This window comes from Thermobia domestica, chromosome 11 (assembly GCF_964235325.1).
Source record: "Thermobia domestica chromosome 11, izTheDome1.hap1.1, whole genome shotgun sequence".
In the NCBI taxonomy this organism is placed as follows: domain Eukaryota; kingdom Metazoa; phylum Arthropoda; class Insecta; order Zygentoma; family Lepismatidae; genus Thermobia; species Thermobia domestica.
In genome coordinates this window covers 253,167,940-253,181,149 of record NC_137464.1, presented here as the reverse complement: position 1 = coordinate 253,181,149, position 13,210 = coordinate 253,167,940, and the positions used below count along the sequence as shown (strand labels likewise).

Sequence of the window (13,210 nt, the reverse complement as noted above, 5' to 3'; positions counted from 1 at the left end):
CCGTCTAGCTAATCTTCCCCCTCACCTTCCCGAACATTCCTGCTCAATCACTCCGTTATCCGTTGTTTAGTTTAACTACTAGTGATTGTTTAGTGATTCTGCGGTGCTTTCCACCGCGCGCGACTAACCGTGTAATGTTTTTTCTCAGTGTTTCGCTCTGCACGTGACCTTTGCTTTGGAGATGTTTTAAGCTTTATAAACATAAATATTATTTTAATGGACGGAAGAGAGGTCGACAGAGTTAACAAACTGATACCAAGTATGACAGCTTAAAATACGGAGTTAGGAATGGACTATTTGGATAAATCAGCCGAAATGGTCTCGTGGAAGCTTTGTCTGAGGAAAATCATAATATATACCGGTATATAAGTGAGTGAACACGAAAGGTGAAGTGAAGAGTCTGCGAGCGAATCTGAAGATCTTAAACCCAGAAATGACCTGCGATTCCCCGAATGTAGTCAGAGCAGGGGAGGACGAAATAAGCGACGACGAAGCGTAGAACAGTGTAAATTTGAAGATAACCTAAAATAATTCAATGTAGTGCTCTATAGGTGAAGTTTCAAAATAACAGGGCCGTAAAAAAATCAATGTAAATTTGATTTGATTTCAATTTAGCGCCCTTTTCAGCAACAAGGCTATGTAAGACGTGAATCTACAGCTTAACGAGGGATCCGAACCACATGAGGTCCCACCGGGAATCGAAGCCGGAAGTCCCACGCCAAAGGCGTGTATGCTAACCGCTTAACTACGAGTTTGCTCTAATTCAATGTAAAATGCGCTGTGAAGATTTGTTTTAGTTTTATGTTTATATAGTATGTTTTTCACTAATTTACTATTGCATTTCTAATTTTAGACGAACTACAGTTGACAAAACAAAAGATCGTCATCAGATTTAGAATTTTCAATAATACCAGTGCGTAGCTATCCATCTAAAGAAATATGTAACGAAAAAAAAAAAAACATTTTATTCCAAATGAGAAATAAAAAAAAAGGACATGTCTAATTGTAGGTTTCTCGAATAGTTATTACTGTAAAACTTATTATAATAATAAAAATGTTATTCCCTCTTAATCAGAAAATGTACAAAATTACGTTTCTAATACAAGAAAAATGTTTAAAACGATATTTGCTTCACATTATGTTCGTGCGGTCCTTTTGACCGCGCGCGACTACTCGCGTTACTTTTTCAGCGCGACTTTCCGAGGGTTAAATTAATTTCAACAAACAAGGAAATTACTTACTCACATTACTTGCACCCAACATGTGATTCTACTCCTCTTCCTGAGCTTCCTCAGCTTGCTCAGCTGGTTTCTCACTTTGCTTACGTTGCTGAGGTGCCGCAGCTTGTCCTCCTCCCTTGCTTAACTCTCTGTAAAAGGAGAAGCTTTGATGTAGGTGGGAGACACTGTTTCGTGGCACTTTTTTTCATTGCTGTTGTTTCTTAATTTAGATGTTTATTAATTTATGTGTTTATTTTATTTATTACAGTTTTACCCAATCAAATGCAGGTCAATTCTTAGATAATTATTCTAAACTATTACAAGATCCTAATCCTGCAACAGTATATAGATACAAACAGTGTATATACGAGGGTGATTCAGAAAGTAATGCTTTCTAACCCACTACTTGGCCAATAATACTCTAAACATTCTGAACTGTTTATTATTAATGCACTAATGTTTAAGCTATAGAGTGTCACTTGTTTCACCTTCCTATCCCTTCTTGTTCCAGAGTAATGGAGCAATCCATGGCATACAGTGGTGACGTCCGGTTAAAACAGCTGGCTGTCAATGAATTTATGACTGGGGCAGGTTGTGCGGCCAGGAACATTCATTGCCGGTGACGAGTCGTGGATACACTATTACGACCTGAAAACCAAATGTTAGTCGATGGAGTATCGCTACACGTCCTCTCCTCCGCCAAAAATATTCAAAGTTGTCCCATCTGTTGGCAAAGTGTTATTGACATTCTCTCTTATGCTGCCGCCTATAGTCCAGATCTTGGTCCTTCGACTATTGGCTCTTCCTCAAACTTAAGAATCACTTAAGAGCCAACGCTACAGATTTGACGGTGGAGATAGAAGCAGCAGTTCGGCAGTGGTGTTGCCAGGAGTTACAACAATTCTTCGCCAACGTCATGAAAAACCTTCTTTCGTGTTGGCGCAGTGTGTTGCCCGTAATGGGGACTATGTTGAAAAATAATGCCACCACTTGTAGCTGACATTGCAAGCTTTCCATTGATACTTGTATCTGTGCTATCTGTCACACACAAATAAAGGTAACACCTTAGATGCATTACTTTCTGAATCACCCTTGTAAAATCTCAAACACTCTCAATTTTCCTTTCTTAGAAGCGAAGTTTGAAGGAGATGCTATAAAGTACCCTTATTTTAGTGCAGAATTTAACAACTTAAGAGATTATTTTAAAACACAGAATAATAATCAAAAGAAAACATAGAATATTATAGAAATTGCATATTGTTTTCCTCTTAGGAGATAATCTTTTCTGAAACTATTATTTTTCACGAAGAGTCGTATACTGAAATTCACACATTCAACTTAAGCAATCATTACATTAGGCATTTTACGAATATAAGATCGGAAAGTTGTAGCAGAATTTAAAAAAAAATGTATTCGCTTATTTTTAATAAAGAGTTTATGTGCTGAGTTCCATCTCCCTAACTTCTTCACAGATTCATGAAATATTTTATTTCTTTGAAAGAAGAAATGACCCCCTTAAAACACTCATTTAAAAAAATGTTTTCTTATCCTTTGATTCCATAAAGGGACCCATAGACGATCCACGGTTTGTGAAAATGTCATGTTTGTGCAAACACTCGGCCATACACGTTCAACTGTTTGCACAAAATTCAGTTCAATTTTTAGTTTGATCGCGTAAACATGTCCACTGAAGAAGCTTGTTTAGCGATAGTAATTGCTTGTGCTTTGGAAGGGGAAAGACCCATGAAATCAAAAAGGAAGAAGAGGGTGTGGATGAAAGAGTGGTTCAAGAAACGGTCTAAGTTTAGTCATCAAAATTTAGTAGCTAAGCTTCAGATAAGTTCGACTGTGGACTTGTGGCCCCGCGTAGCCTAGTCGCTAACGCTCTCGCCTTCGGTGTGAGCAGTCCCGGTTTCGATTCCCGGTGGGGGCACTCGCTTGAAAAAGTGTCAGACGGTTGAATGAGGTTTTCCTCATTCACACCAGGCGAATGCCAGGGTGGTACCTAACTTCTAGTTCCCAGGCCTCTTCCTTCCTTCCCTTTCCCCGGATTGTGTGCTCGCCGAGGGACGTCATCCCTCAAAACGTGAAGGGCTAAATGGCCTTAGATGCCGAAAGCCCAGAAATCTAAATCTTACATCCTAAATCGACTGTTGACTTATTTACGAATGGATTCAAATATTGGAAATGTTACACCTCTTATTGGAAAAGAGGATACAAATATGAGAGATGCGATATCTCCCGAGCAGAAGTTGTTTGCCACTTTGTGTTATCTTGGTGCGGAAACACGTACGAGGACTTAAATTTGAAACAGCCGTTGCACCCCAGACGCTTGGACAAATTATTATAGAAACATGTGAGGCCTCATTTTTCAGATTCCTGATTTTATAATCTTCACTCTTTATCTTCCACAGTTCAGGTCATTTTCGATTAAGTTCAGTAAATTCTCGCCAGAATTATGGAATCCTATTCATTGACGCCATAGCACAAGAAATAAGCGCCTGTACAGTAGGCCTCCTACTCGTAAATGAACCTCGTGTTTGCACAAACATGTCCATACACGGTCCACGTGATTGCGCAAACATCATGTTCGTGTAAACAATTTTCGAACGAGTTCGATATGAAAACTGTTTGCACAACTATTTTTGCCAGATTTTAAAAGTGTCGAGAACTCCCTAAATGACCCTAATGAAATTACAACATATGTATAATTTGTAAGTTACTTTAATTTCACATAAGTTAATATTAATAACGTTAAAGTAGTATGATGTATCGGCTCATAGTTTAGATACATGGGATCATAGGTTAAAGCTATCTATATTTTAGTAATAGGCCTATTATTAGGTGAATAGTATGTCTTCTAAACACGTAATAAGAAAACAATAACGCAATAGAAGAATTAGATAGTACACCAGATCAGATAATTCAGTGTGTTACTTCTTCTCTAGACAGAGAAGGCAGGAAAACTCAAATTACACTAGCTGAACCTGCTCTCTACACAGCGCATCATTCTCATATGAGTATGAATCTCCTTGTCATTCATCACAACACATATACAATCATGTACAAAATGATTGTCGCATATTTATAACCGTCTTCTTGTAAGAATATAATTTGATAATGATTTTGCAGGGTACTTTTAATACTGATATTATGTGTATATCGGGAAATGCATATTTGTGGTAAATTTCATAGAAGAATTATAAATACGAAAAAAATGTTACTAAATGGACAAGAAAGTTTTATTTTCGTTTTATTGTTCTTATGCACTGCTTTTTTGACATGAAATTTGCCCCATACATGTCTTTGCCAATTATACACATACTAACATTATAAGAAATAACGGGCGAATTCGTTATCAAATTATATTCCTAGAACAATATTTTTATAGACATGCGACAATAATTTTGGACATGAGTGTACATGTCCCTTTACAGACACAAGTGAAAGACGTATTGATCAAAATCGGCAATGGGTACCATAAAAGGAAGTCTTTTTCGATTATTTTTTTCAATATCTCGCACCGTTTGCAAGATTGAGCCTACTTCCGGTTGGAGTTTCTAATTCATGTATGATCAGAGTTTTTTTTTTTTTCTTCTTGCATGCAGTATGTAATAAGCAAATATATTACACACACAATTAATTATAATGTCAGTGATATAATGGTGTTCATTGGGCAAAACACTCCAAACAATAAGATTCAACTTAGAGGGGAGAAATGGTTATCCTTCGTTTTTCATTATCACTTGGCCATGAAACAAACGCCTGAGAGGTAGCTATGCAACCGCCATATACAATTATTTTGTGTTGGAATGTGTACAATGCGTAGGATTACATGCTACATTTTTTTTTTTTTTAATTTCAACACTTCCAGTGTACCCGTAAAAATGTAATAAAGAAATAATAGCCATGTTTTTTGTTTTTTTTAAATATTCAATTAGAACTGGACAAACTACATAAAATCTGCAATCGATCAGTGAAAACGTCGTCTTTCTAGAGCCCGTAGTTTCCGAGACCTCATTGTCGAAATGATCGGGCACAAACATAAAAACGTTTACAAAACATATTGTTTAAAAGAACTCCAAAGATGGCAGCACAATTCATTTGCATTGCTTTTGGAAAAGGTTTATTAAAATACAAAGGTTATGAACAATAATTTAAACAAACAAACTTTATGAAAAAGGTCTATTTAAATATTTTTTTTTTTAAAAAAAAGTACACATACTTAAATATATTTGTCTTTCTTAAACGTGAAATCACAAATAACCGTAAATGAAAGGTTTGAAATCCAAAGTTATGGATTGGAGGTCAGGCACTTTTGTTGCTATTGTAGCATTTTAATAGATAGATAATTACTCAGTTATCTAAGACGAGATTAAAGTTCAGGAGCACGAACAATTCTTGTAGTAACAGCAATAATCAAGCTAAATGAAACACGCAAGCAAATCCAGTAACAGGAAACATAGAGGCAAATTTATGCAAACTACCGCCATTTGATATAAAGTCAGGAAATGACATACTTACGTTCTTCGAAAGGCCAGTGACTCCTTAGTCATCAGTGCCCAGGCCAAAGTATCACAGCTGAAACATGAAAATTGAGCAGAATACTTTTGTTATAGGGCCCATACACGGTCCACGGTGAACGCGAATTTTAAATCCAATAACAAGTCATCATCATTAAATATTGCGCCATTATCTTCCGCTAACCTTTTCGTCTTCATGTATGATCTTTCTATTTTTATATCGTCCATTAATTTTAGTCTCCTTCACCCCCTCCTTCTCTTTCCTGCCACCATATCCTCTGGCACGTTCCTCATGATATAGTTCCTTCTCATCCAATATCCCAAGTAGTTTCTCTTCCTCTTCTTAATAATATCTAAAATTGTTCTTTTCCCCGCCACCTTTTCTAACACCCTCTCATTCGTTTTCCGTTTCACCCAGCTAATTCTTTCCATTTTTCTCCACATCCACATTTCGAAAGCTTCCAGTCCTTTCTCATCATTTTTGCATGATGTCCATGTTTCTGATCCATACAGTACAATACTCCACTCGAAGCATTTTATGAGTATTTTTCGCAACGCTGTATTCACGGTCCCACAAAATAGTACTTTCTGCCTTCTAAAGGCTTCTTTCGTCTTAAGACTAATAACGGAGTGGGATGGTACGCACAGAACCAAACGCAGGAATTATGCTGGCAGCCAATAAGCAATAGACCCGGCTTCTTTTAACGGCAGGAGCGTCGTAACCAGTAGAAGTATAGATTTCGCTTTAAACTGTCTCTTTGCCTCTTCATTCCGCACACTGCACTTCAATCTCCATTCCAATTTAATACGGAGACCTCAGTCCGGCCCGCTAAGGCCACTGCTTAAATACTGTCCTTAGGACTGGCCAGCGGATGACATACAGGATGATTAGCTTTCGGCTAGCTGGAGACTTCCTCCACTTGCTCAGCCTATAGCCTCACACCTCTTACAGAGGTTGTTCAGTCTTTGGCCAATTTTGACTTACCTAAAAATTTAGAACAATCCATGGCGCCAGGTCCGTAAGTGCTCGATGTGTTTCCCTTGCTTCCTAACAATAGCCCTACAGCGTAATTTCCACTGTAATAGGCTTCTGAGGAGAACTGGGAGGGGAATCTTGTCCCATTCGCTTTGCACAGCTTTCCAAAGTAATTCCACACTTGTCACACGCCGTTTTTCCAAAGCCCGCTACAGCAATCCAAATCCACAATAGTCCATAGGACTTGCATCTGGAGATTTAACAGGTACACTCATGTCCAAAATTATTGTCGCATGTCTATAAATATGTTGTTGAAGGAATATAATTTGATAACTAATTCGACCATTATTTCTTATAACGTTAGTATGTATATAATCGACAAAGACATGTATGTGGCAAATGTCATGTCAAAAGAGCAGTAAATGAGAACAATAAAACAAAAATAAAACTTTCTTGTCCATTTAGTAACATTTTGTTTTACTCATACTAATTTTTGTATTTATAATTCTTTTCCTATGAAATTTACCACAAATATACATTTCTCGATTATACACATAGTATCAGTACTAAAAGTACCCTGCAAAATCATTATCAAATTATATTCTTACAAGAAGACAGTTATAGATATGCGACAATCATTTTGGACATGAGTGTACCTCATTGAAAGGTATCACCTGTATACCACTTGCCTCCTCCATCTCCCTGTAGAATGCGAGGGACGATCTGAGGTATGTGATAAGACCTTGTCCATGTGAATGCGCACCAGATTGGCGTTATTTCCGTACATTGTTGGAATCTGATGCTCGTAGATCGGCCGCATGATCTGCTCCTGAAAATACTGCGAATTTATTTTGCAGTTCTTCGCCATCCTACGAATCTTCAGTTTACCTCGGTAACAGTAGCCAATAACAACCATGAACCCTTTTGGGAAAGATTCTTTACAGACACGGACCCACCTTGTGAAGTTCTTGGCGCCTTTCGGTACATGATGGCTCTCGGCTTGCCGCAGTCGGAGAGGTAAATCCATGCTTCATCGAGCGTTACGACGTACATCCACCTTTGTTTTGCCAGATGCCGTTCGTACAGCTTTCGGGCGTTGCACTTTCGTTCCTTTTGGTGGGTATCCGTGAGAAGATGGCTGCGAGCTTTCATGACTTTTTCCAGCTTGAGTAGGTGGTGTAACGTACGGCTCACAGTCCCCAAAGACACGTCAAGACGATTAGCCACACACTTTTGTGTTGGCGGATTTTCTTGCATTGCCATTTTGCGAAGTTTTCTCTGTATGGTGGAGGTGGCCTTGATGCATTCCCGCTTTCTAGGTAACTTCGTTGGTGATCCAAATGGTGGAGCTTCGTTACTCTTGTACTTTTTAATAGCATTTTTTATTCCACTTAAACTGATGTTGGAAGCATTCTTCTTCCACTGTTTTCTAATGACAGAAACACTAAACTGGGCGTCAAAAAGAGCCGCAACATAGCCTTCCCAAAACCGGCTTAGTTTGGGCGGCATTTTGGTCACAGAGCGGAAACCCACACACTTGGAAACAAATTTCACACAACACTTACAACAATGGTCCTGTGTTGTGCGTTGTCGTCGTCCGCGCGAAAAAAACAACTCCGTTCCCAGGAAGCCACTGCACAACACTGCAGGACGTCACGAGCCAGGTCGGGTGAATCCATTCTGCCCGGGAGGGGAAGAAACGAAATCGGCCAAACGTAGGCTGAACAACCTGTGTATTTCAGCCTTCAAAAGGTGTAAATACTAAATTTCATATCTTTTGAGATATGGTCTCTTATTTTAACCATTACAACCCCAAACTCCTTACCTATTAGCCTTTCTTTCTTCTGTTGTAAGGGTAATATCAAAAAATGTTGAAACATGACTTTAATTATTTTAAATTGAAAGTATGTAATTATAGTAAGTTTCATATCTCTACCCTTCAGAGATGCGGACATACAGATATTTTACTACAAGGATTGCCACTTCCATGTACCTCTCTACCCCGTCGAGTTTTCAAAAATCTTCCTTACGTCACAAATGCTATTCACTTTTAAAATTCCAAGTTTCTACTTGAAGCGGTTTGTCCTGAGCGTTGATATGTCGCTCACTCACTTAGAACTTTTATAAATAGAGAGATCGGAAATATGCTAACACACTGCACGTATGCATAAAACGTGTGGGGTGCACAGTGTCATAACACCCCTGTTATGTAGACCGAGGTTAAGTAGAATGGTTAATAACAAACAAGGGTGGATTGGGATAGCAGAGGATGGAATTCAATGAATTTGGCTTTTGTTGCAACTATCCTTTGGGGCTATTAAAGCTATAAAACATCATCTATCAGAAATGAGTTTTGTGACGCAATCAGAACATGCTCCAAAGAGGTTTGAAGACCCAGTCTGAGCAAATAGCTGTCGGGAGAATCTGGTAACAGATACATAACAACAGTCTGGTATATCCTGTCTAATGCACAATAAACAATAATAATAAGTAACCTGCAGATTAATTGGAAGTGGCAACAATTTTGACGGGGTTTTAGCCGTGTTGGTGAAGTTCTTCGTTTGTACGTTTCGTGGAGAATCTGTGCTTTTCGTGGTGGACACTGCCATAGAGTTTGTTAAGACCTAGTTCGTTCGTTCGTTTCTCCTTTTAGCTTACTATAAAGGTAACCAAAAGAGTTCTGTCGCTTTTTCACCCACCACCTTCGAACATCGATATGCACCTAAGACGTACCTGGAAGATCAAAAATAATCCCCATCAGCATCGAAGACCTTCTGCCAACGTTCTGGAAGGCCATGAATTCCATCGCGGTAAAACTTGGTGAGCCGCAAAACGAAAAAGGTATCACGTGCACTTTGCACCTCTACTAGGGATTTAAACTGGCGTGCTCTAAGGTGATTGTCCAAGGAATGGAACAGGTGATAATCGGACGGTGCAATGTCAGTGGAGTATGTCGGATGCAATAGTGTTTCCCATTCAAGGCGTAGAATGGTGTCCCGGGTCATCCTAGCCACGTGGGGCTTAGCGTTGTCCTGTAACAGAAAGACTCCTTTGCGATTCAGAAGTACTGCCTCCAGAGTTTTGAGTTTTTCTTGAACACGGCTCAACTGCTGATAGTGCACAGTTGCATTGATATTTTAACCAGCTGGTAGCAGTTCCCGTTGGACGATCCCGCGAGCAGTCTAACAAACACACAGGAGGCCCTTCTTCTGGTGAAGTGCTGGTTTCGGCTGTTTTGGAACTGGTTCATGGAATGCTAACCAATGATGACGGCGCCGTGGAGCTTCGTACAGGACCCACTTCTCATCACATGTCAACACCCTGTCCAGAAATGATTCCTTCCTCAGAGCAGACAGCAGAAAAACACAGGTGTCTGCTCGCGTTGCGTTCTGGGCCGGAGTCAAATCATGTGGGACCCATCGACCCAACTTGTAGTGCTTCACAAGTTGATGAAGGTGCTGCCGAATTGTTTCTCTACTCACACGGAATTGTAGTCCCAGTTCCTAACATATCTGGCCACTGTTCGCCAGAATTAGTGCCTGAAGATCTTCATTTTGTACATAGGGGCGCGGTGGCTCAGTGGTAGAGCGTTCGCCTCCGGTGTTTGAGGTCCTTGGTTCGATCTAAGCTCGCGCCGTGTGGACTCTGTGGTGGACAAACACCGTTCTGGTGGGTTTTCTCGGGGTTCTCCCGTTTCCTCCCACTTTCTTCATTCTACCATTTCATTCATTTGTCATAATCACCGTCTCCTTTAGCCTAACAGGTATAACCGTGGGACCTAAAACTGAAAGATTTCATTCCATTTTTAATTTTGTACATATGTTGGTCTTCCGGCATGTGGTTCGTCTTTGAGTGTTTCGTCACCGTCCTTAAACTTTTTTAAACTGTCGCTGCACTGTCTGCATAGTCACGACACTCTATCTTTCGCTCCGCTGCAGCGGCGTGTGACCCCCGTTTGAACTCGTACAGCATGCACACCCTTATGACACTCTGTCCAGGTCCCATGTGCACTCTGTCCTTACGCAAGTTCACAGTATAAGTGAACTGCCACAACCAGGTGGTATGTTGTATATACCCACACCAACAACTGACCTTCGCCTTATCTTCATTCGGATTCAACTCACGGTGTGAGGGCCAATTGAACACAGATTTCTACAAAAAGCGACAGAACTTTCTTGGTTACAAAAAAAAAAAATTAAAATATCCATATTATTGTTTATAATATATTACCTGAAGCTGAGAACTCCATCCGCAATCAGGATGATAATTATAACTATAGCAAGAAGTCCTGAAGCAAGGCATTGGTTTCTTTCTTTTTTAACTTCCTTCACCGCTGCTTCCATTCCAGCAGGGACGTCAGGGATTTCAGGCATCATGTCAAAATAAGAATATGCGGCCGAAGATTCGTATAAGGCAGCGACGAGTAGAAAGCCGAAGATCTAGACAAATAAATAAATAAGTAAATAAATAATATTACCTTTCCATTGGTGTTGCCCACGAGTTGAGAAATATCCCGCGTCATATCGATTCTCATCTCGAAAACGAGGCACGAGTAGAGACGGGAAGTTCTTTTTCAAATTTTAGACAAGACGAGAAATTTCTTGAGTCCCGTGGGCAATACTAATTCACTAAAGTCTTAGATCTTATACACTGTTTAGCGTTATATAATTCATAGTAACAAACACTATACGAGGAGGTATCCAAAAAGAAACCGAACTTATTTTCTTAAACTTATTTATTCATATTCTTAGTACTGCATTAATACATTTGTCTAATCTTTTATTCCATTTTTTCAAAACATTGTTTAAACTAATCTTTTGTGATGACTGACAGCGCCTCCGTCACTTTTTTTCTTCACCTCAGCAACATCAGCGAAATGCTTTCCTTTCATGTCTCTCTTCATTCTAGGAAACAAAAGAAAAAGATTGGATCATCTAGGGACTCTTCTTTCAAAGGACAGCATGCTTTCACGCGGCCTTGTTTTTGTTCAGCAGTCAGCAGTCGTGGCACGAATTTGGCAGCCACCCTTTTCATTCCCAAATCCCCTGTCAAAATTCGCTGCACTGAACTCCAAATCACTTTCGACATCTCTAGTTTCTTTAATGGTCCGTCGTCGATCTCCGTTGATGATTGCATTAATTTTTTCCAACATTTTCATGTGTTCGGGCCATGAAAGGCCGACGAGATCAAGGTTTGACACCAATTGACATTTCACCATTTTTGAAACGGGAAATCCACTCACACTTGAGTTTTTCCCATAACATCGTCCTTTACGCCGTTTTTAGCATGTCAGGAATTTCTGTTCCACTTTTTCCGAGCAAAAAGCAGAATTTTACCGCCACATGCTCTTCACGTAAATCAGCCATTGCAAAAACGAAGATCACACAAAACAGTTGTCACAATAAACTCTGCCGAAACTAGTCCTGACTAGTTATGTCAGTGGTGCCCACCCCCCTTATGTCCATGACGCACCCCCAATTGTCTATCCATAGGTGTTCTTCCATAAAAAAAAATCTTTTCGATTAATTTTTACACCTCAAGCATATTTATATAGATTTTAACCCCCCAAATATTTCAATGACGCAGTTTGCGTCATAGTCCCTCTTTGTGGGCACCCGTGGCTATGTGAAGTCTTGGGAAAAAAAAGGACATTATGTGTTTAAAAAAAGTTTTTACGTTTTTCTTACCGAGCTTCAGAAAAAAACAAAAAGGTTGAGAAAACTGAAATTTTCTAATATTTTACTACGTTATGCTTTTAAAATGAAAACTAGTTACTAGTTTACAGGTAAGATCATTGAGTACTTATATTTCTTGTATCAGAATAGGAAATTTTTGTAGCAGCAAATATATGTGCACAACTCCTTTAAAGTTAGAACCGTATTAGAATGGAATTCTGGCTACAAAAGATACTAAAATATAATCTAACAAAACACTGAAGGTAAGTTGAACTATTCTTTTCTGTTATTAATTGGAAATAAGTATTACGTGGATACAAATTTAATTTCAATATTTTTATCGCTTAAAAATATATCGAAGTTAGATTATGAATACATACAAATCACAAAAACAATTTTGATAAATCGTCTTTGTAGAAACAGCAACAATACTACAGCTACACAAAATATTGCTTCTTGGAAAATATTATATCTTCTGGTTAATTTCCTTATTGTATGAGGAACCATTATAATTTCGATTGTGAAAGTAAAAATTTCTAAAATACTGGAATATTTTATAGACAGGAAACTAAACAAAACTTGTCTCTGAAAATGAAAAGATAAAAAAAAAAAAATCATTATAGTATTCCTCGCTTATAAATGTGAGAACTTATGTAGTGTATCTGTAAATTAAAAATAAAATATTGCTGAAACATTATAAACTTTATATAAAACAGTGCTATTGAAGCGGGGTTACGCGTTGTTTCTGAGGATACGTAAAGAGTACAATAAAATATAGTGACAGTGCTATTCTACAACTTCTTCCATTTGCATCAA

General features: G+C 38.8%; 1 protein-coding gene across 3 annotated transcripts in view; it reads right to left on the bottom strand.

The window, feature by feature from the left end:
• LOC145664935 (uncharacterized) overlaps positions 1 to 13,210 on the bottom strand; it is a 198,332-nt gene that overhangs the window by 37,535 nt on the left and 147,587 nt on the right. For 2 of the 3 annotated variants that reach the window (XM_081732050.1, XM_081732047.1), the window contains 2 exons: positions 10,950 to 11,158; positions 1,246 to 1,369 (listed from right to left, as the gene is read on the bottom strand). In XM_081732050.1, the coding sequence (XP_081588176.1) occupies positions 1,270 to 1,369; positions 10,950 to 11,158 (309 nt within the window). In that variant the 3' untranslated portion in view covers positions 1,246 to 1,269. Of the gene's footprint in view, positions 1 to 1,241; positions 1,370 to 10,949; positions 11,159 to 13,210 lie in introns of all 3 variants that reach the window. The other variant, XM_081732048.1, reaches the window with a different exon arrangement.